Raw genomic sequence first — 23,878 nt, 5'->3', positions numbered from 1 at the left:
TATCTCTGTCTTGTTTTTCCAGCACTGTATTCCCAGTGTGTAACACAGTGTCTTCTACACAGTAGGCACTCAATAAAATTTGTTGAATGGTTACGCAAATAGATCTAGGCTGCATAACTCAGGCAAGTGTCTATATTGTGGCTGGCTGTCATGATTTTAAGCAATCGGAAAAATCCTTAAGTGAAACGGGAAGAAGGTAGTAACATACACCTAGAAATTGTTTGTTCTGAATCTGAGCTAGGCATATTTCTGACTTTTTAAAAACAGGTTTAGACAATGAAAGGACATATCATGGATTATGGATTGATTCTCATGTCCAGTTTTATCTTCCTCTCAGGTAAGAAAATATATTCTTATTATCTCTTTCAATGTCTCATGTATAGCAGGTTACAGAAACACCCATTTGAAAAATTGCTGGGCTGCCTCTCAACAACTTCCTTTTGGTCAGTATGGCTGTAGGACAAGTTGGAATTTCAATAAATGAATCCATTCACTCAGGATTGTGCATGGGCTCAAGTGGATAGCTTGGACTACTATTTGTTTTAAAAGTTTACTTTGTTGTTGACAGTATTACAGATGTCTCCCATTTTCTCCCCGCTTTTGTCCCCACTCCACTTTTTTATTTATTGATGTAACTGAAATGCCATTGGATGGTTAATGCACACCTAACTGAAGCTTTGCCTTTTCTCTTGGGCTCTTTGCTCTTATGCACAATGTTTTATTTAAATCTATCTGTAGCATTATGAAGCCATCTTTCTTTTTTTATTTTTAATATATTTTATTGATTTCAGAGAGGAGGGGAGATAGATAGATACGTAGATAGATAGATAGGTAGATAGATAGATAGATAGATAGATAGATAGATAGATAGATGATAGATAGATAGATACATCAACAATGAGAGGAAATCATTGATTGGCTGCTTTCTGCACACCCCACACTGGGGATCAAACCCACAACCTGGGCATGTGCCCTGACTGGGAATTGAACCTTGACCTCCTGGATGAAACCATCTTTCTGTCTCCATTATATGTACTGTATATGGCAGCAATCATAGACTATAGATGAGGAAAATAGGTGTTCCAAAAAGTGGTCTCTGATTCACATGCAGGCATGTGTTCTAGGGAGGCCCAGACCTTGCCTTGATTCTGTGACAGGAATGAAATAGGTTCTGTCTTTGTTTCTATTATGCAGCAAGTAGATGATTAAGACCTTTCAACTGAAGGTAATTTGGTGACTTAAGAAAAAGTTTGTCTTGGAAAACTGCAATGTCATCCACATTAACTTCAGTTGATACCATTCTTTTGTTTTTTTAAAGAATGAACAATCTTTTATTTTTTTTAATCCTCACACAAGGATGTTTTTATTGATTTTTCAGAGGGGAAGTGGAAGAGAAAGAGAGAGAAACATTGATGTGAGAGAGAAACATGGACTTATTGACTCCCATACATACCTTGACCGGGGATTGAACCTGCAATCTTTTGGTGTATGGGACGATATTCCAACTGACTAAGCCACCCAGCCAGGGCCAGTTGATACCATTCTTATTTATCATATCAGTCTTTAGCTAAAAGGTCATACATGCCAGTGAGTGACAATTCCTGATAAAATATACCTGGGGTTTAATTTGAACAGCCCACAGATTTAAGAAATAATTAATCTTCTGGAAAAATAGCAAATCATCACCATCAATAACAAACACTGACTGGCTTCCTGCTTTGTGCAGGACCTGATAGGAAACTATGTTTCTTATATTAAAGCTTGAAATGGGACCTATGGGGCATAGTGGCAACTCATACCTGGCCTTGACTGACTACCAAAATGTTGATTTATCTGTTCCCTGCCTGTTTCTTCAAAGACAAGAAAATACGTTTTCTCCATTACATTAAAAATAATTATTAATATTTTAATTACAGTTTTGTACATTATTATACTAGTTTCAGGTGTACAACCAGTGATTAAGCATTTATATAACATATGAAGTGATTACCCCAATTAATTTGGACACATCTGATACCACACATAGTCATTACAATATTATGAACTATATTCCCTATGCTGTACTTTATATCCCATGACTATTCTGTAACTACCAATTTGTACTTCTTAACCCCTTCACCTTATTCCCCTAACCCCTACCATGTGGCAACCGTCAAAATGTTCACTGTATCTATGAGTCTGTTTCTTGTCTTCTTGTTCGTTTATTATATATTTTTTTAGATTCCACATATAAGTGAAATAATATGACATTTGTCTTTCCCTGTCTGACTTATTTTCACTCAGCACAATGCCCTCTAGGTTCATGTTGTTACTGATGGCAATATTACATTATTTTTTTGTGGTCAAGTCATATTTCATTGCATATATGCACCACTTCTTCTTTATCCATTCATCTATTCATGGACACTTTCATTGCTTCCATATCTTGACTATTGTAAATAATGCTGCAATGAACATATGGAACCATATAGTTTTTTGATTTTATGTTTTGGGTTTCTTCAGGTAAATACCCAGAAGTGGAATTGTTGGGTCCTTCATTATTTCTTGTTATAGCCTTTGGTTTAAAGTCTATTTTGCCTAGTATAAGTATTGCTACCACAGCTTTTTTTTTCTATGTGGCTTTCAAAAAATTTTAGATAAAGTATTTATTTAAATTTTTTAAAATTATAATTTACATTCAATATTATTTGTAATTGTTTCAGACCAATATCTCTAATGAATATAGGTCTAAAATTCTTTTAAAATATATTTTTATTGACTTTTTACAGAGAGGAAGGGAGAAGGAAAGAGAGTTAGAAACATTGATGAGAGAGAAACATCCATCAGCTGCCTCCTGCACGCCCCCTACTGGGGATAGAGCCTGCAACCAAGGTACATGACCCCTACTGGAATTGAACCCTGAACCTTTCAGTCCATGGCCCAATGCTCTATCCACTGAGCCAAACCAATCAGGGCTGGTCTAAAAATTCTTTACAAAATATTGGCAGACTGAATCCAGCAGTATATTAAGGGGATTATATATCCTGATCAAGTGGAATTTATTCCAGGAATGCAAGGGTGGTTGAACATATAAAAAAATGATCAATGTGATACATCACATTAATAGATTATAGATTATGGGGGGAAACCACAGTATCTAATAAAAGAGTAATATGCAAATTAACCATCACTCCACTATACCCACAAGCCATGCCTACCAGCCAATCAAGAGTGAATATGCAAATTAACCCAACCAAGATGGCTGCGGCCACGGAGCAAGCAGGAGGCTTGGGTTTCCCTGGTAATGGAGGAAGCCAAGTTTTACGCACACCCAGGCTGGCCTAGGCCTCCACTCAAGGCTACAAAATTTCAATTATAGAAGATAAATAAATCCCAACAAAAATGGCGACAGCCATGGAGCTGGAGAGAGCAGGAGGCTTGAGTTGCCCTGGCGATGGAGGAAGCCAAGCTTTCTGCACACCCTGGCTGTCCTAGGCCTCCACTCAAGGCTACAAAGTTTCAATTATAGAAGATAAATAAATCCCACATATTCCCAGTGGGGTTGCTGGCACCTGTAAGATACACGAGCCTGGCGCTTTCAATCAATGGAGGCAGGAGCAGCAGCCACACACAAACTGCCTACCCCCATCTGAGGAGCAGCACCTGTGTGAGCAGCCCACCCCCTTCTGAGGAGCAACAGATGCACGAGCCGCCTGCCAACATCTGAGGAGCAGCAGCCACACGAGCAGCCTCCCCCCATCTGAGGAGCAGCAGCCACATAAGCAGGCCGCCCAAGTCCAAGGAGCAGCAGCCCTGTGCAGTCTGCACTGGTCCAAGGAGCAGCACCCACATGCAGCCTACACTTGTCTGACGAGAAGGAGCTGGGGGAGTGGCCCATCTCTGTCTGAGGAGCATCAACAGCACAAGAAGCTCACTCCCACGCAAGGAGCAGCAGCCACATGAGCAGCTCCCCCCGGTCCCCGGTCCGAGGAGAAGCAGCTGCACCAGCAACCTGCACCCATACAAGGAGCAGCAGCCCTGCAAGCAACCTGCCCCTGTCCAAGGAGCAGCGGCATCACTAGTAGCCCATCCCATCTGAGGAATAGCAGCAGCACGCAGCCAGCCCCCATCTAAAGAACAGCAGCCATGCGAGCTGTCCGCCCGTGTCCGAGGAGCAGCAGCCACATGAGCAGCTGGTCCCCGTCCAAGGTGCAGTGGACACAAGCAACCCTTCACCATCCGAGGAGCAGCAACCTCATAATCAGCCCAGCCCTGTCCAAGGAACAGCAGCTATACGAGCAGCCTCCCCCACCAGCCAAAGGAGGCACCACTGCTGCGAACAGCACCCACCAGAGGAGCCACTGCCAAATGAGAATCAGCTGCTACTGTAACTGCATGAGGAGCAACCACAGCCAGAGAAGCCACTGCCACCTAAGGAACAGCCCCTGCACAGCTCGACATCTAGATCAGTCGGTGAGACCAAAAATGTGTAGATAAAGATACCCCCAAAGGAAAGAAAAGGAGGAATCACCAGAAAATCAGCTAAGTGAAACAGAGGCATGCAATATGTCAGAAAAAGAATTCAGAATAAGGGCCATACAGTTCATAAACCAGATGGAAGAAAAAAAAACACCTTATGTAAGAATCAAGAAGAAATGGATGAAAAAATCAACAACTTATGTAAGAATCAAGAAGAAATGAAGAGTGATACAGCTGCAATAAAAAACACCATGGAAAGTTTCAACAGTAGATTGGAGAAGCGGAGGACCGAATTAGCGAACTAGAAGACAGGGAAGAAAAACACAGGCTAACTGTATTGCAACTGGAGAAAAAAATTAAAAGACAGGAGGAGAGCCTAAGGGAGCTATGGGACAACATGAAACGAAGCAGCATACGAATAATAGGGGTGTCAGAACAACAGGAAGAAGAACAAGGGTTAGAAGAACTATTTGAAGAAATAATGTCAGAAAACTTCCCTGATGTGGCAAAGAAAAAAGTCACACAAGCACAGAGAGTCCCAAACAGGATGAACCCAAAAAGACCCACACCAAGACACATCATAATTATGATGGCAAATATTCAGGACAAAGAGTGAATCTTAAAGGCTGCAAGAGAGAGACAGAAAGTTACATACAAGGGAGCTCCCATTAGATAATTAAATGATTTCTCAACAGAAACACATCAGGCCAGAAAAGAATGGAAGTAAATTTACAAAGTGATGCAAACCAAGGGAATGAATCCAAGAATACTCTATCCAGCAAGGCTATCATTCAAAATTGAAGGGGAAATAAGTAGCTTCACAGACAAAAAAATGCTAAGGGAGTTTATCACTACCAAGCCAGCAATGCAAAAAATGCTCAAGGGACTGGTATAAAAAGAAGAAATAAAAGGTAAGAAGGAACACAGACACAAAAAATAAAAATGGCTACAAATAAGTACCTTTCAATAATAACTTTAAACGTAAATGGACTAAATGCTCTAATCAAAAGACATCGAGTGGCTGAATGGAAAAAGAAACATGACCCATATATATGCTGTCTACAAGAGACCCACCTCAGAAAAAGGGACTCATACAGACTGAAAGTGAAGGGATGGAAAAACATCTTTCAGGCAAATGGAAATGAAAAAAAAGCTGGGGTAGCAGTACTTATTTATGACAAAATAAACCTCAAAGTAAAGGTCATAAAAGGAGATAAGGAGGTCCACTTCATAAAAATAAAAGGATAGATACAACAAGAGGATATAACCCTGATAAACATATATGCACCCAATACAGGAGCACCCAAATACATAAAAAAAAACTCCTGGAAGATATCAAGGGAGAGATCGACAACAATACAATCATAGTGGGGGACTTTAATACACCACTGACACCACTGGATAAATCCTCTAGACAAAAAATCAGCAAAGAAACAGCAATTCTAAATGACTCACTAGATCAGATAGACCTAATTGATATCTTCAGAGCATTTCACCCCAAAGCCACGGAATATACGTTCTTCTAAAGTGCACATGGGACATTTTAAAAAATAGACCACATATTGGGTCACAAACAAAGTCTCCCCAAATTCACAAAGATTGAAATCATATCAAGCATTTTCTCAGACCACAATGGCATAATATTAGAAATAAACTACAATAAAAACATTCCAAAAAATCAAACACTTAGCAGCTGAATAGCATGCTATTAAACAATGATTGGGTTATCAATGAGATCAAAGAAGAAATTAAAACATCCTGGAGACGAACAATAATAAAAACACTACAATGCAAATACTATGGGACACAAAGAAAGCAGTCCTGAAAGGGAAGTTTATAGCGCTATAGGCCTACCTCAAAAAACAAGAAAAATTGTAATAAATCATCTAACTCAACAACTCAAAGAATTAGAAAGAGAGCAATAAGAAAAGCCCACAGTGAGCAGAAGGAAGGAAATAATAAAGATCAGAGCAGAAATGAATGACATAGAGACCAAAAAAAAAAAAACAAAACCAAAAAACAAAAGATCAATGAAACCAAGAGCTGGTTCTTTGAAAGGATAATCAAGATTGATGAACCTCTAGCCAGGCTCACCAGGAAGCAAAGAGAGAGGACCAGAATCAGAAATGAAAGAGGAGAAATAACAACATACCCCACAGAAATAAAGGATTATTAAAAAATACTATGAACATGGATTGGTAGAATCAACATCATTAAAATGTCCATACTACCCAAAGCAATCTATAGATTCAATGCACTCCCCATTAAAATACCAATGGCATATTTCACAGACCTTGAAAGAACTCTCCAAAAATTCATCTGGAATAAAAAAAGACCCCGAATAGCCACAGCAATCCTGAGAAAGAAGAATAAAGTAGGAGGGATCTCAATACCAGATTTAAAGCTGTATTACAAAACCACTATTCTCAAAATAGCCTGGTACTGGCACAAGAACAGACATATAGATCAATGGAATAGAATAGAGAACCCAGAAATCGACCCAAACCACTATGCTCAATTAATATTTGACAAAGGAGGCATGAACATACAATGGAATCAAGTCAGTCTCTTCAATAAATGGTGTTGGGAAAATTGGACAAATACATGCAAAAAAAAAATGAAGCTAGATCGCCAACTTACACCATACACAAAAATAAACTCAAAATGGATACAGGATTTAAACATAAGACGGGAAACCATAAAAATACTAGAGCAATCCACAGGCATCAAAATCTCAGACATATGCCAAAAGAACTTCTTCACCGATACTGCCCCTAGGGCAATGGAAGCTAAAGAGAAAATAAACAAATGGGACTACATCAAAATAAAAAGCTTTTTTTACAGCAAAAGAAACTATCAACAAAACAACAAGAAAGCCCACTGTATGGGAGAACATATTTGCAAATGGTATCACTGATAAAGGTTTAATATCCAACATCTACAGGCAGCTTATACAACTTAATAAAAGGAAGATAAATAATCCAATAAAAAAATGGGCAACGGACCTAAATAGAATCTTTTCAAAAGAAGACAGAAGGAAGGCCAAGAGACACATGAAAACATGCTCAACGTCACTAATTATCCGAGAGATGCAAATCAAAATAACAATGCGGTACCATCTCACACCTGTCAGAATGGCTATCATCAACAAATCAACAAACGACAAGTGTTGGCGAGGATGCGGAGAAAAAGAAACCCTTGTGCACTGCTGGTGGGAATGCAGACTGGTGCAGCCACTGTGGAGAACAGTATGGAGTTTCCTCAACAAACTGAAAATGGAACTCCCATTTGACCCAGTAATCCCACTCCTAGGAATATATCCTAAGAAACTGGGAACACCAATAAGAAAGGATATATGCACCCCTATGTTCATAGCAGCACAATTTACAATAGCTAAGATCTGGAAATGGGAACACCAATAAGAAAGGATATATGCACCCCTATGTTCATAGCAGCACAATTTACAATAGCTAAGATCTGGAAACAGCCTAGGTGCCCATCAGCAGATGACTGGATCAGAAAACTATGGTACATCTATACAATGGAATACTATGCTGCCATAAAAAAGAAGGAATTCTTACCATTTGCAGCAACCTGGATGGAATTTGAGAATATTATGCTGAGTGAAATAAGCCAGTCAATGAAAGAAAAATACCACATGACCTCACTCATTTATGGATAATAAAGAACATTATAAACTGTTGAACAAAAAGATAGATACAGAGGTAGTAAAGCATCAAACAGTCTGTCAAATTATAGCAGGAAGGTTAGGGAGAGGTGGGGAAGATAAGAGATCAACCAAAGGACTTGTATGCATGCATATAAACATAACCAATGGACGCAAAACTCAGGGGGGTGAGGGCATATATGGGAGTGGGGTGGGGGGAGCAATGGTAAGATATGTACACATATAATACCTTAATAAAAAAAATAGAAAAAAAAATACTATGAACAACTCTATTCTAACAAACTAGACAACCTGGAGGAAATAGACACATTGCTAGAAAAATACAACCTTCCAAAACTTAGGAAGATTCTAAAAATCTCAATAGGCTGATAACTATGGAAGAAATTGAAGCAGTCATCAAAAAGCTTCCAGCAAACAAAAGCCCAGGGCCAGATGGCTTCACAGGGGAGTTTTACCAAACATTCAAGGAAGAATTAAAACCTATCCTCCACAGAGTATTCCAGAAAATTCAAGAGGAAGGAACACTTCCAAGCTCCTTCTATGAAGCCAGCATCACCCTAATACCAAAACCAGATAAAGATAACACAATGAACGATAATTACAGACCAATATCCCTCATGAACATAGATGCCAAAATCCTCAACAAAATTCTAGCAAATCAGATCCAGCAGTACATCAGAAAGATCATACACCATGACCAAGTAGGATTTATCCCGGGGATGCAAGGATGGTACAATATCCGCAAATCAATAAACGTGATACATCACATAAATAAATTGAGAGATAAAAATCACATAGTCATATCAATTGGTGCAGAAAAAGCATTTGACAAAATCCAACACACTTTCTTGATAAAAACTCTCAGTAAGGTGGGAATAGAAGGATCATACCTCAACATAATAAAAGCCATCCTACATAATAAAAAGGTAATATGCAAATTGCATCACTCCGCTACGCCCACGATTGGGCCGGCTGGTGGCGCGGGGGGCGGGACTCAGGGTGGCCGATTGGTTCGCGGTAGGAGCAGGGGGCGGGGACTCGCGAGTCCCCGACCCCCGCTCCTCCCGCCGGCCTAAATGGCTGGCACTGCGGAAGGACCCATGGGGCCGGCGGAAGAACCTGTCAGAATGGCTATTATCAACAAGTCAACAAATGACAAGTGTTGGCGAGGATGCGGAGAAAAAGGAACCCTTGTGTACTGCTGTTGGGAATGTAGACTGGTGCAGCCACTGTGGAGAACAGTATGGAGTTTCCTCCAAAAACTAAAAATGCAAATCCCATTTGACCCAGTTATCCCACTCCTGGGAATATATCCAAAGAAACTAGAAACATGAATCAGAAAGGATATATGCACCCCTATGTTCATAGCAGCACAACTCACCATAGATAAGATTTGGAAACAGCCTAAGTGCCCATCAGCAGATGAGTGGATTAAAAAACTGTGGTACATCTACACAATGGAATACTATGCTGCGGTAAAAAAGAAGGAGTTCTTACCATTTGCAACAACATGGATAGAGATGGCGAACATTATGCTAAGTGAAATAAGCCAGGCAGAGAAAGATAAATATCACATGATCTCACTCATTTGTGGAATATAATGAACAACATAAACTTATGAACAAAAATAGATCCAGAGACAGAGAAACATCAATCAGAACGTCAAACCTCAGGGAAGGTAGTGGACAGTGGGGGTAAGGGGGAGAGATCAACCAAAGGACTTGTATGCATGCATATAAGCCTAATCAATAGACAGAGGGGTGGGGGCATGAATGGGAGGTGGGTGGTAAAGGGGAATAAGGACACATATGTAATACCTTAATCAATAAAAAATTTTTAAAAATCCAAAAAAATAAAAAAATTACAACAATAAAAATAAAAACTTACTACAAAGCTATAGTAATAAAAACATAGTAAGTTTTGTAATCAAAACTTTGTAGTAAGCATTTTTGCATAAATATAGATGTAGATTAATGGGAGAAAATTAAGAGTCTAGGGAAAAAACCCATTGATGTATAGTCAATTAATTTTCCTCAAGGATTTGAAGACCACTCAAGAGGGAAAATAGCTTCTTCAACAAATGGTGTTGGGACTAGATATGTGAATATACATGTAAATGTATGTAAAAAATTAAGTTTGACCCCCACATCACACCATATATAAAAATTAACTCAAAATGAATGAAAGACCTAAGTGTAAGGACTATAACTATAAAACTCTTAGAAGAAAGCATACAGGTAAATCTTCATGCCATTGGATTTGGCAATAGATTATTAGAAGTGACACACAAAAAAACAAGCAACAAAAGAAAAAAATAGATATTTAGGCATCCCTGTTCATAGCAGAGTTATTTACTAGTACAATAGCTAAGATGTGGAAATAGCCTAAATGCCCATCAGTAGATGAGAGGATAAAAAAGCTGTGGTACATTCACACAATGGAATACTAAGCAGCTGTATAAAAGAAGCATCTCTGACCCTTTGAGACAGCATGAAGAGACCTTATGCTAAGTGAAATAAGCCAGTTAGAGAAAGACAAATATCACATGATCTCACTTATATATGGAATCTAATGAATGAAATAATCTGACAAATAAAATAGATCCAGTGATATGGAAGCATGCAACAGACTGAGGATTCTCAGAGGGAAGGGGTGGGGGGAGGAGGGAAGAGATCAACCAAAGAACTTACATGCTTATATACATAACCCATGGACACAGATAATAGTGGGGTGAGAGTCTGGGGAAGGGACTGGAGTGGGGAGGAGGGAGTCAATGGGGAAAAAAGGGGAACACCTGTAATACTTTCAATAATACAGATAAATTTTAAAAATACGTAGATTAATTGAACTTTTTTGTTCATCAAAGGGCACTATCAAGAAAGCGAGCCTTGGTTGGTGTAGTTCAGTTGGTTGAGCATCATCCTGTGCACTGGAAGTTTGCCAGTTTGATTCCCAGTCAGGGTCCATGCCCAGGTTGTGGGCTCAATCCCTGGTGGGAAGCATGCAGGAGGCAGCCAATGTTTTGCTCTCACATTGATTTTTCTCTCTCCCCCTCTCTCTTCCTCTCTCTCTGAAAACCAATAAAAATTTTTTTTCAGAAAGTGAAAAGACAGCATATAGAATGCGAGAAAATACTTGCAGGTCATGTATTTCATATATCTATATCCAGAATATATAAAGAGTGCTTACAACACAACAACAAAAAGACAAAAAACCCAATTAAAAATGGGCAGACCTAACCGGTTTGGCTCAGTGGATAGAGTGTTGGCCTGTGGACTGAAGGGTCTTAGGTTTGATTCCAGTCAAAGGCACATGCCCAGGTTCTGGGCTCGATCCCCAGTAGGGGGTGTGCAGGAGGCAACTGATCAATGATTCTCATCATTAATGTTTCTATCTCTCCAATCAATAATTCTCTCTCATGCTGTCTCAAAGGGTAATCATTGATGTTTCTCTCTCTCCCTCTCCTTTTCTCTCTGAAATCAATAAAAAATATTTTTTAAAAATGGGCAAAGGACTTGAATAAACATTTCTCCAAAGAAGATATGCAAATGGCCAACATGCACATGAAAAGATGCTCGACATCATTACTCATTAGAAAAATGCCAATCAAAGCCACAATGAGATACTACCTCACACCCTCTAGGATGGTTACACATTAAACCTCAGAGGGAAGGTAGGGGAGGGTGGGGGTAAGGGGGAGAGATCAACCAAAGGACTTGTATGCATGCATATAAGCCTAACCAATGGACACAGACAACAGGGTGGGTGTGAGGGCATGAGGGGGTTGTAGGGCGGGTAATGGGGAAATAAGGACACATATGTAACACTGTAATCAATAAAGAAATTAAAAAAAGATAAAAAAAACAACAACAGAAAATAATGTGTTAAAGAGGAGGCAGAGAAATTGGAACCCTCATACATTGCTGGCGGGAATGTAAAATGGAGCCGCCACTATGGAAAACAGTTTGGCTGTTACTCAATAAGTTAAGCATAGAATTACTATATGACCCACTCCTAGGTATAATACCTAGAATAAATGAAAACGTGTGTTTTAACAAAGGGAATGGCACAGATGTTTATGGCAGCACTGTTCATAATAGCCAAAGAGTATAAACAACCCAAATATCCATTAACAGATGAATCAATAAACAAAATGTGGTATATAAATACAATAGAATATTATGCAGCCATAGAAAGGATTAAAGTACTAACACATACTACAACATGGATGAATATTGAAAATATTATGCTAAATGGAAGAAGCTAGACACCAAAAGCCACATATTGTTGTATGATTTAATTTATATGAAATGTCCAGAATAGACACATCCAAAGAGGCAAAAAGCAAATTAGTGGCTACTAAGGGCTGTAGGGAGGAGGAAATGGGGAGTGAGTGCTTAATGGGTACAGGGTTTCCTTTTGGGGTGATTAAAAATATTATGGAACTAGATAATGGTGATGGCTGTACATCATCATGAGTGTATTAAATGCCACTAATTCATACACTTTAAAATTATTAAAATGGTGAATTTTATGTTATATGAATTTTCTCAATATAAATAAAATGGTGCCTGGCATTCCTGGAGCTGTAACATAGACATTTAAATGAGGTTTATGATAAGTTTTTCCTAAGGTGAAAAACACTTATGGCATAATGTTAAGTAAGAAAAGCAAATTTCTCGTACAATATGATTTCAGCCACAAAGAAACAAGCAAAACCTGTACACAGAAAAAAGCAAAAGGAAATGTACCAAAATGTTAATGGTGGTTGTTTCTGGGTGGTGGTACTCTGGTGGACTTTATTCTCATCTTTTTACTTTCTATTACTTTCACTTTTTCTACTAAGAAGCATGTACAGTATCACTTTTATAGTGGAAAAAACACACCTCTTTTTTTAAAGTGCGGAAAACAGTAAATGTAATTTAAAAGAAGAAGGATAGAGGTGAAGAGACACAGAAGAGAGAAATCAAAACAGAACATGCTTCAGGGGAGCAATCATGCAATTTGGACTTAAAAATTGCCAGGAACAGATGGCAGGGTTGGAGCAAACATCTGCAATGGATAGTTAAATCATATGCAAAGACACAAGTGGCCTTTGAAACAGACCCTGGGGAGGCATGGCAGAGAACACAACTTTCCTGACCAAACAGAAGGACCAAGCCTCCTGTCTGCCTTGTCACAGCCTGATCTCCCCGGAGCCCTGCTGGGGGTCCAGAGGTTGCAGCAAGGCTCAGTGCAGATGTGCTTGCATGTGTGAGTGTGCAAAAGAGGTAGTGATGGAAGAAGAGACTTCTAAGGATGATAATGGCAAACCAGACAGATGTTATTCACATGGGACTTCACAGTTTATAAACATTCCTACATATATAACCTAAACATTAGTTATTATTGCATCATCTTTCTTTTTTTGGTCATTATTGCATCATCTTTCTTAACAGCCCTGTGAGGTAGGTAATTATTATCCCTGTCTGACCATGGAGGAATGAGACAGAGAAGTGATGCGAGTTTACTTATTTAACATTCATATTTTACTCACTCTATGCCGGATAGTTCCCTAAAAACTTTTGCATGCATTAATTGCCCATGTTCACACAACTAGTAAGGGGCAGAACTGGGATTCAAATCTGGCTTTTTGGATTCCACTACTTCTGCTCATTTTTATTTTTTAAAATATATTTCTTTATTGATTTCAGAGAGGAAGGGAGAAGGAGAGAGAGATAGAACCATCAATGATGAGAGAGAATCATTGATCGGCTGCCTTCTGCACGTCCCCTACTGGGGATCGCCCCCGCAACCCAGTCATGTGCCTTTGGCCGGAATCGAACCCGGGACCCTTCAGTCCGCAGGCTGACGCTCTATCCACTGAGCCAAGCCGGCCAGGGCTCTGCTCATATTTAAGCAGAACTTACAGATATGCCTGCAGAATCTCAAGGATAGCCATAAGTGGTTCTATCTATCTATCTATCTATCTATCTATCTATCTATCTATCTATCTATCTATCTATCATCTATCTATCTATCTATCATCTATCTATCTATCTATCTATCTATCTATCCATTTATCTCTATTTTTCTGATTATAAATGTAACACATGGTTGTATAAAATTCAAATATTACTAAACAAATAATGTAGAAAGTAAAAATGCCCCTAAATCCACACCTAAAGACATCATTCTTAACTGTTCAATGTGTACTCTCCCAGATTTTTTCTATATGTATGCTAACACATATTTTTCTCATATTAAAAAAAATAGGACAATACTGTATTTATACTTATGTCACTCCAATTTCACATAATATAAAGCCTTGGACATCTCTCCATGACTATATAGATCTACCTTGTTTTTTAAATAGTCCATTGTATAGAGGTAATAATTGCTTAACTAGCCACTTATTGATAGACATACAGATTTTCCTATTTTTCTCAATTACAAGCACTACTGCGATAAATATCCTTGTACTTTGTATACATGTATATTTGTTTAGAATAAATTGGTAGAGATGGATTTAGTGGATCAAAAGCATACACACAATTATACACAATTAAAATGTTCACAGATATTGGCAAATTGTGCTTCAAAAAAGACAGAGAGGCTGTATTAATTGGTACTTCCACCAACAGTGTATTAAAGTGACTTGTTTCCCCACAGGCCCATCAAAACTTGGTATTCTGTCTAAAATGTTGTCATTTTCAAAGGCAAAAAAGGCTATCTTGTTGTTCTAACTTGTATTTTAAAAATAGTGAGGGGCCATCTTTTTATATTTCCTATCTAGTAAGTTGCTTGTTCATGTCCTTTGGCAATTGGTTTTATATTAATAAATCGCAGAGAGGAGAGACCCTTTTAGACCACATAAGATTATAATACATTCTCTTTTAAGAGATAAATAGCACCTGGAAATTTATGTTCACCATAAAACTCATTCTTAAATGTTGTATGTGATGTCATTTTGGAGGGCTGAACAGAAAAGCAATGTTAACGAACCATAATCAAGCCTTGGGTTTCATGATTATCACTTTGTGGGGATTAACTCTTGATTTATTAGCCACATGAAAGATGATAATATAATCACATAAGCCAGATAGAGAAGTAAGCATTTGCTCATCTGCCATGGACAGTCTAGAAATAGCTCCCTGGCAGGTGAATGGTTTAAGTTCTGGCACATGGGTGTGTGTATATATGTGCGTGTGTGTGAACCTGTGGGGGCCAGCATGTACTTGTTTGCTTTTGGATGATAGTCAATGGAGGAATGGAGGGAGAAAATACTATAAGGCTACAGAATGTCTAGAAGCTTTCATTTGGGGACATCTCCCAGAAGCATGGAAGTGGTCACTTCTTGCTAGTTTCTTTAGTGTGCTGTTATGGCTGCCAGTTTTAGATCAGTGGTTTCAAAACGTTACACCCCTAATTCAGAGACAATTTGGAATTTCATCCTACCATAAAGCTTTTTTAGATTTGTCTTAGGCTGTGCTGGAACTGAAATTAGGTTGGTGCTCAACAATGATATGATATTTGCCTAGTGGCCTGGGGTGTAAAGTTTATAATGGTAATAGTATAATGACTCATCAATAGCTTTCCATGAAATAAATGGCATACTCAATTTAAATTTTCATACATATTGCCAAATTGCCCACCAAACTACTGTACCAATGTACATACTCTTCAGCAATGTTTGAGAGGACTTTGCATACACCATCATCTCACTTAACCTTCAAACAATCTTGTAAGGTCAGTAGGTAGAGGTATTATTTGGCATCGACTATAATGTGAATGGTGGTCCCTAGAGTTGTGCATAAATACAACACTAAATTCCAATTTTACTGAAGCAAACATTAAGGAATAGAAATGTTAAGTTACTTGTTCAAAGTTACACAGCTGATGAATGTCAGAGCAGGGATTTCATCCCAGGCTGTGTGATTCCAGAGCCAGTGATAACTGACTTCATGGCCATCTAGAGCCTCTTAAAGCTGCTGTAGCCTCCTTTGAGGAGGTGGAAGGAGGGAATCAGGATACACTCAGGGTTGTGTCATTTCTCCCATTCCTGGGTGCAAACAGAAGCCCTGGCACTTCAGTATTGTCCAGCTGGCCATCTGTCAGGCCCCTGTCAGTGCCTTCAGTGAGAAGCAGTCTTCAGAGACAGAATAATCAGATAATTTGGTTTAGGAAAAGGCATTGGATAAATAAATTGCTGTTGGACCATGAATATAATAAGGCAGTTAGGTAGAAAGAAATAGTTATCTTTTGATTATGTGAGTGGGAATTATGTGCAGCAAATTTTAAGTCCAAACTGCCTTTTCCTTGGCCTCCCCCCAGTCCACTAGCCACACATTTCTAACTGCCTCCCTAAATTGTCCAGCTTATGTGTACTCTGGGAACATTAATCTAACTTTTCACATTAGCCCAGGCAAAATATAATTAGGAAGAAACACTTCTGCCAAAAAAGTCACATGCTGATGTCAAATAGATACGATTTTTTTAATATCTACTATTTGGCTTATTTGTACCAGTATTGACTTATAATAGTACTATTGCATAATCTAGATTTGACCATATAGCTAAAGAAGGTGACAAAATAGAATTTCTTGTTACTAAAATTTCAATTGTTTTCCCTTTCACCTTCCCAAAATTTGGATAGATGCACTTTCACTAAAAGGAAAAAGGCTGGATTTTTATGGAAGAGCTGACACATATGTAAGCCTGACCTACACCATTCTTGAACTCATTTGATTCACATAATGCATTGACCTGGTATTTGTGGAGGACAAACCAAGTGATTGGATGGCCATCTCCTATATTACTAGTAATATGGGAGAAGGCATAGACCTTGGGCTTGCAGGAGACCACCAGCAGTTAATACTATACAACTTGTGCAAAACCTTTTATATCCATTACCACCTGATTTCATTTCAATGGCATACAGTATGCTTGATATGGGATGGCATGAAGGGAAAATTAGAACTCTTCCTGAATAAAGAAAGAATACTGGTAATGATGGATCAACCACAAAAGCTGACACCTAATGGGACTCTGTTTCTAGGATATTTTCTTAAGAACAGAAACAGCCAGGTTAAAAGTGTGGTGCCTTGCTTTACTAGCAGCTTGTATTACTTACAACTCTGGGACCACATCCTGGAAAATGAGGAGTTTATGAAGTGCTTGGGTGGAAACGTAGTTAGTTGGGAAGAAGATGTTTGGCTCGTCAACAAGATCAGCCAACTATTGACACGAGACTGCGCTGCTGTGAGTAACTTATGAATTATCCTCCTTAGTAAGGGTAGCAGTGATGCGGTACTCTTCTGCTTGTTACTCCAAATAACTCACTCTTAGGTCACAGCTCTGTCATCCTCAGAGAGTACCCCAGTTTTATCATCTACTTTTCTTTGTCTTTTATTTTTATACTAGAAGCCCGGTGCACGAAATTCGTGCACGGCGGGGGGTTGTCCCTCAGCCCAGCCTGTACCCTCTCCAATCTGGGACTCCTAGAGGGATGTCCGACTGCCCGTTTAGGCCCGATCCTGGTGGGATCGGGCCTAAACGGGCAGTCGGACATCCCTCTCACAATCCAGGACTGCTGCCTCCCAACTGCTTGCCTGCCTGCCTTCCTGATTGCCCCTAACCGCTTCTTCCTGCCAGCCTGATCACCCCCTAACCACTCTGCTGCCAGCCTGGTTGATGCTTAACTGCTCCCCTGCCAGCCTGTTTGCCCCCAACTTCCCTCCTCTGCCAGCCTGGTCACCCCTAACTGCCCTCTCCTGCAGGGTTGATCACCTCCAACTGCCCTCCCTTGCAAGCCTGGTCCCTCACAACTGCCCTCCCTTGCAGGCCGGGTGCCTCCCAACTGCCCTCTCCTGCTGGCCATCTTGTAGTGGCCATCTTGTGTCCACATGGGGGCAGGATCTTTGACCACATGGGGGCAGCTATATTGTGTGTTGCAGTGATGTTCAATCTGTATATTACTCTTTTATTAGATAAGATAGAGGCCTGGTGCATGGGTGGGGGCCAGCTTGTTTGCCCTGAAGGGTGTCCTGGATCAGGGTGGGGGTTCCCTTGGGGTGTGGGGCGGCCTGAGCGAGGGGCCTGTGGTGGTTTGCAGGCCGGCCACGCCCCCTGGCAACCCAAGTGGAGGCCCTGGTATCTGGAATTTATTTTCCTTCTACAATTGAAACTTTGTAGCCTGGAGCGGAGCCAAGCCTGCTGCCATCTCTGTGGCAGTTAATTCACCTTCTACAATTGAAACTTTGTTGCCTTAAGCGGGTGAGCCCGGCCAGGGTGTGCGGAAAGCTTTGCTTCCCCTGTTGCTGCCAGCAACCCTGGCCTGCTCTCTCAAGCTCCATTCTGCCGCCATTTGTTTGAATTTGTTTACCTTCTATAATTGAAACTTTGTAGCTTGAGTGGAGGCTTAGGCCTGCAACGGCTATGGAAAGCTTGGCTTGCTCTGTTACCTGGGAAACCTTGCTCTCTGTGGCTGTAGCCATCTTGGATTGGGGTTAATTTGCATAGTCGCCCTGATTGGCTGGTGGGCGTGGCTTATGTAGCGGAGTGATGGTTAATTTGCATATTACCATTTTATTAGAGAGGATGATTTCAAACTTAAAGAAATATTGCAATAGGACAAAGAACTTCTGTATATTCTTTTGTCAATTTTTCCTCATGTTTTATTATTCTCCCTCTCTCTTACTCTTTCTTCCTCCCTACACACACACACACACACACACACACACACACACACACATACACACACATACACACACAATTTATTTATTTCTTAATGATTTGAAAGTTGCAGACATAATGCCTCATTATCCCTAAATATTACCCCTAAATATTTCAGTGTGTATTTCCTAAGAATAAGGACATTCTCTTACATAACTACGGTACAATGATCAAAATCAAGAATTTAACACTGATATAATACTAATACCTAAATCACAGTCCATATTCAAATTTAGCCAATCATTCTAATAATTTCCTTTATAGCTATTTTTGTCTGATCCACCATTCAGTTCAGGATCACACATTAAATTTAGTTACCATGTCTCATTAGATTCTAATCTGGAACAAAACATTCTTTCCTTGTCTTTCATGATGCTATTTGTTCCATTACTGGTATTGGTAACTTGGATCATTTGATTCTGAGGGTGATTGCTAGATTTCACAATTGTAAAGTTACTACTTATTCCTTTGCAACTAATAAGTAATTTCTGGGGGAGATATTTGGAAGGTATGTAGATATCTTGTTCTTATCAAACTTTCACCCAGTAGTTTTACATCTAATAAGTGATTCTTGTCTCAATCACTTATTATTTTAAAGTTTGCAAATTGATGATTTTAAAAACTTCATAATTTTTCTACATTTATTAGTCTTCTATTGTAAGGAAGAGTGTTCTCTTCTTCACATTTACTTATTTTTTCAGTTGTTTATGTGTTTATATACGCATAAACTCATGGATTCTTACTTTGGGTTACAATCTGTTGCTATCATTTATTTTGATGTTCAAATTGGCCCAGATTTGGCCAGTGGGAATCCTTCAATCTGGCTCTTGTGTCCTTTTGACATGTTCCCATCATTTTTGAGCACTTCCTTACTTTTGGCACAGTGAGATATTACAGGCTCATCTTGCATTTTCTCTTCAGTCCAAGAATCAGCATTTTACCAAAAAGCCCTGGTTCCTTTTAATGGGCAATCATATTTATAAACCAATTCATTTTTATTTTGGGAGCAATGATGATGTTAGAATGGAGTTTTTGTAAGAAAACTGGCTAGTATTTTTCCCCTTCTTTCCAGTTTTGATGAGGAATTAAAAGATTGTTTTTCTCTGTGCAACTCCACTGTTTCCTTAAGTCCAATCTTCTCCACCATCAGCACAGCAGTCCTGAAGTGTGGGTAAAGTCAGTGATAATAACATCAAGATTGGATTTTATCTCATTTTTTCAAATGTTCACTTATTCTTAGAGGAGCAATATTTACTTCTCTTATGGATTTTGAATAGGGGGTCAGTGAGGGAATGGGGGGCTAGATCCATATCTAATAGGGTTCTCACAGACTATGGAAATATGTTTTTACCAACCGCCTGCATGCTGTTTGAGTTAATGGCAGAGGCACATTCCAGGAGGTTTCTGTGTTTTTTTGAGATCAGACTAATGCAAAGGAACAGTTTCTGTGTTCTTTTGAGCTACCACCTGAACATATTTGTGTGTTTTCTTCTCTGAAGCCTTGAAAATAAAAGAGAATAGTCCTAGCTGGCTCTGATTATAAAACTGAGCTGGGGACTAGTAAACTTAAGCCTGAACAGCTCACCCAAATCAGTCTAAAGTGACTTTATCTTTGATCTAAGAAACCAGAAGTATGGCTCCATTAAATCCATATGGTTAGCAGCAATCTTTGAAAACCTTCTCTGGCCAGTGAATTGCTATGACCTTTCCTACCACTTTGCTGGTAAATTGCTAAATCTAACTAATGTGTTAAAGTACTAGAGAGACCTCATTTATTTTGCTCATTTGTACACTTAATGTAAAATCTACTCTCTTGGTCCAATTAAGTCTTGGTGGCCATAATACACAAATAATCTAACACAACAAACAGGCAAAAGAAAATACAGCCTCAAATGACAAACAACAAAAGGAGTAGAAAATGTTGCTTTTACTATTCAGGTTTCTTCAAATGTTTTTCCAAACCTTAGACCAGGGATTCCTAACCTGAGGTCCAAAATGGCCTTGATAGGTGGAAAAAGCCCTTGAAATGGTATACAACATCCTAAATATGCAAGATGGATTTTTTCCTCTGAGGATAGAGTTTATAGTTTCCATCATATTCTAAAATATTAAGATAATTGCTGACTTTTACTGAGTTCTTACCATGTACCAGACATTTTTATAGATGAGAAGAGGCTCAGAGAAGTTAAGTAAATTGCTTAAGGTCACTCATCAAATAAGCAGTGTAGCTGGGACTTAAACAGAGATTTGTCAGGTTGCAAAGGCCATGTTATTTTCACTCCCACACCATTAGTACTAACTCGAGAGAATCTGTGCCCCCTGCAAAAAAAGGTTATGAACCATTGTCTTAAAAGCTTCCTTTGAAGGGAATTGCTAGTACTGATAACCCACCTGGGAAAATTAGCCTGCCTGCCACAACCACTGCCTGATCACCACTAAGGAAACTGTAACACCATAGAATTTCTTCTACCTCCGTCTTGGCCATATGACATCTGAGAAAATGGGGCAATTATATGAATCAATAGGAGTGATTACATGTCTAGCTTCAGCTTTTGCCTAATAAATTGTTATTTATGGCCCATAGAAGGATTATGACCTTTAAAAAATAAATTTTGATGAACACATTGCTAGGTTACAAATCTCAATAAATCTACTTACACATAAATTATATATGTGTATATTTATATATTCATGAGAACAAGGCTTTTGGGAACATTTGCTAAAAGCTGTGAACCCTACCTGGGTTTAATAAAAAATTATTCACTATAGTTAGAGATGTCTCAGGAATATTTAAACAACACAATGATAAATAATAATAACAGAAAAGTTACTGCTCATTAGTAAATTAGTTTGGGAGTAGTTTTTAAGTATCTTTTGTTTATTTTAAAAAATTACACGTGTAATACATTATTATTTTGAATAAAATAAACTCAAACAATATAAAAGTACATGAAGTAGAAAATAAAACCTACTCAGAATCCTCTCTACATAGGTGTCTATTTTATTTATTTTTCCTTATGGATTAAGTAAGTGTGTGGGTATTATGTATGGGTGTGTATTGATGTGTATAGTTTAAAAAATAATATATTCATAAATACATATTGTTCTATAATTAGATTTATTTTAACTATATTATCATGGACATATCAGTACATTTACCCCAAGTGCCTCTCCCTAAAAGTAATAATTGTTAACAATTTATTATATATCCTTGTAGAAACAATTTAAAACTTGGGTTTACATGTAAATGTTCTTTGTTTTCCTTTTTCACAGTTGGAATTATCATTATATGCATAGTCTTTTGTATCTTGGTTTTACATTTAATACATGTTGGTTATATTCCCATATCAGAAAATGTAGTTATTTGGTTATTGGGGGTGATGCTCATTAGCAAGATAAAATAAGGACATGCTATAATCTATTCAACAAACTCCCTTTGAAGATCTTTTAAGTTGCTTCCAGTTTTTAGTTGTGACAATAGTCTACAATATTATTAAAAAGAATGGATGGTGACAGGAATTTCTTGAAGTGATCATTAGGGACTGATCATAAACTAAAATACCTCTCTAGGTATGTTGAACATAATTTCTGACTCTTACTCAGATACATGAACCAACAAAGGATTTGCTCTGACTTGTGAATGTATGAAGATGAACCGTCTTCCTAAAGATATGAAGATTAAATTACTCTTAGTTATTGTTTGAGAAATTCCCTCTTTGAAAAGAATGAAATAACATGAATTGAGTCCATCCTGGGAAATCTACATTGTATCAAAATGTAGGGTCCAAATCTTAGGTGAATTGTGCCGCTATGAACATAGGGGTGCATATATCCTTTCTGATTGGTGTTTCTAGTTTCTTGGGATATATTCCTAGAAGTGAGATCACTGGGTCAAATGGGAGTTCCATTTATAGTTTTTTGAGGAAACTCCATACTGTTCTCCATAGTGGCTGCAGCAGTCTGCTTTCCCACCAGCATATAAGCCTAACCAATGGACACAGACAACAGGGGGATGAGGGCATGAGTGGGGAGGTTGGAGGGGGGAGTAATGGGGGGGGATAAGGACACGTATGTAATACCTTAATCAAGAAAGAAATTAAAAAATAAAAAATAAAATAAAATTTAAAAGAAACCCACAAAAAACATAGGGTCTGTGTATCTGTGGAGCTATCAATTTGCTAAGATTAATTGATCTAATGATCCAGATGTTTTGAATTACTTTATGAACTCGCCATTCTTAAACATGTGCAGAGATTTATTACATAGTTTATGTACTTTCTAAGGCCTTTGGACAACTATTAAGCCTTCTATCCACTTATCAGCTCTGATAAGTTCATGAAAGATTCCATGGTGATGGGCTCTACTAGCTAAAAGGCAATTTGGTTTTGCTCTTGTATATCAATTCTCTGTGCTATCCTCATTTTTCATCACAAAGATAAGCAGGATCTGTTTGTAGTTTGCTTAAACCTCCTTATTTGTATTCACCCGCACAGGGTGACATTATCCTATAGATTCAGAGATGGAAGCTCTAGCCATTCTCTCTATCACAGAATTCATTTTTCATGTCCTTGTCTGGAAAGTGAATATAGACATCACTTTGAAAAATTTTTTCTCATCATTTTAAAGATGTTCATTTTTGTTGTTGTTGTTTTTTGTTTTTTTGTTTTACCCCACATGCAGATCTGTCTGTGGCAGTTTCTGGTTACCACTAGCTATCACAAATCTAATAAACACACTAAATTATATTTACAGAGTTGATTGAAAGAAAAACCAGGTTCAATATGCAAGCTAGAAAAATACAAAGACTTAATATGAGGTGATATACCCAAATCACAAAGAGAATTTGGTACCTTAGCAAATGTTCTACTTAATATTCTGTTGTCAGGTACATCTGCAACAAAATGCCTCATAAATATTCAGCTACTCTATACTTCTGTTCTCCAGCTCCCAATGATTGTAATGATACAATTTTGTCTAAAGTGAAGGAGCAAATGGCAATTAAGCCCGCAGGCCCTTGTG

General features: G+C 38.5%; 1 protein-coding gene across 1 annotated transcript in view; it reads left to right on the top strand.

Moving 5' to 3' along the window:
• Positions 1–276: 276 nt before the first annotated feature.
• Positions 277–23,878, top strand: part of LOC307095402 (adhesion G-protein coupled receptor G4-like) — a gene marked incomplete at both ends in the record, with an annotated part of 56,801 nt that continues 33,199 nt past the window's right edge. Inside the window, 5 exon segments of the mRNA XM_079764608.1 lie at positions 277–337; positions 16,782–16,870; positions 16,874–16,879; positions 16,883–17,354; positions 17,357–17,386. Of these exon segments, the coding sequence (XP_079620734.1) occupies positions 277–337; positions 16,782–16,870; positions 16,874–16,879; positions 16,883–17,354; positions 17,357–17,386 (658 nt within the window).

This window comes from Cnephaeus nilssonii, assembly GCF_951640355.1.
Source record: "Cnephaeus nilssonii genome assembly, chromosome: X".
Taxonomy (NCBI): Eukaryota; Metazoa; Chordata; class Mammalia; order Chiroptera; family Vespertilionidae; genus Cnephaeus; species Cnephaeus nilssonii.
Note: the sequence above shows the minus strand (reverse complement) of the source record. Positions and strands in the feature narration are given on the sequence as shown.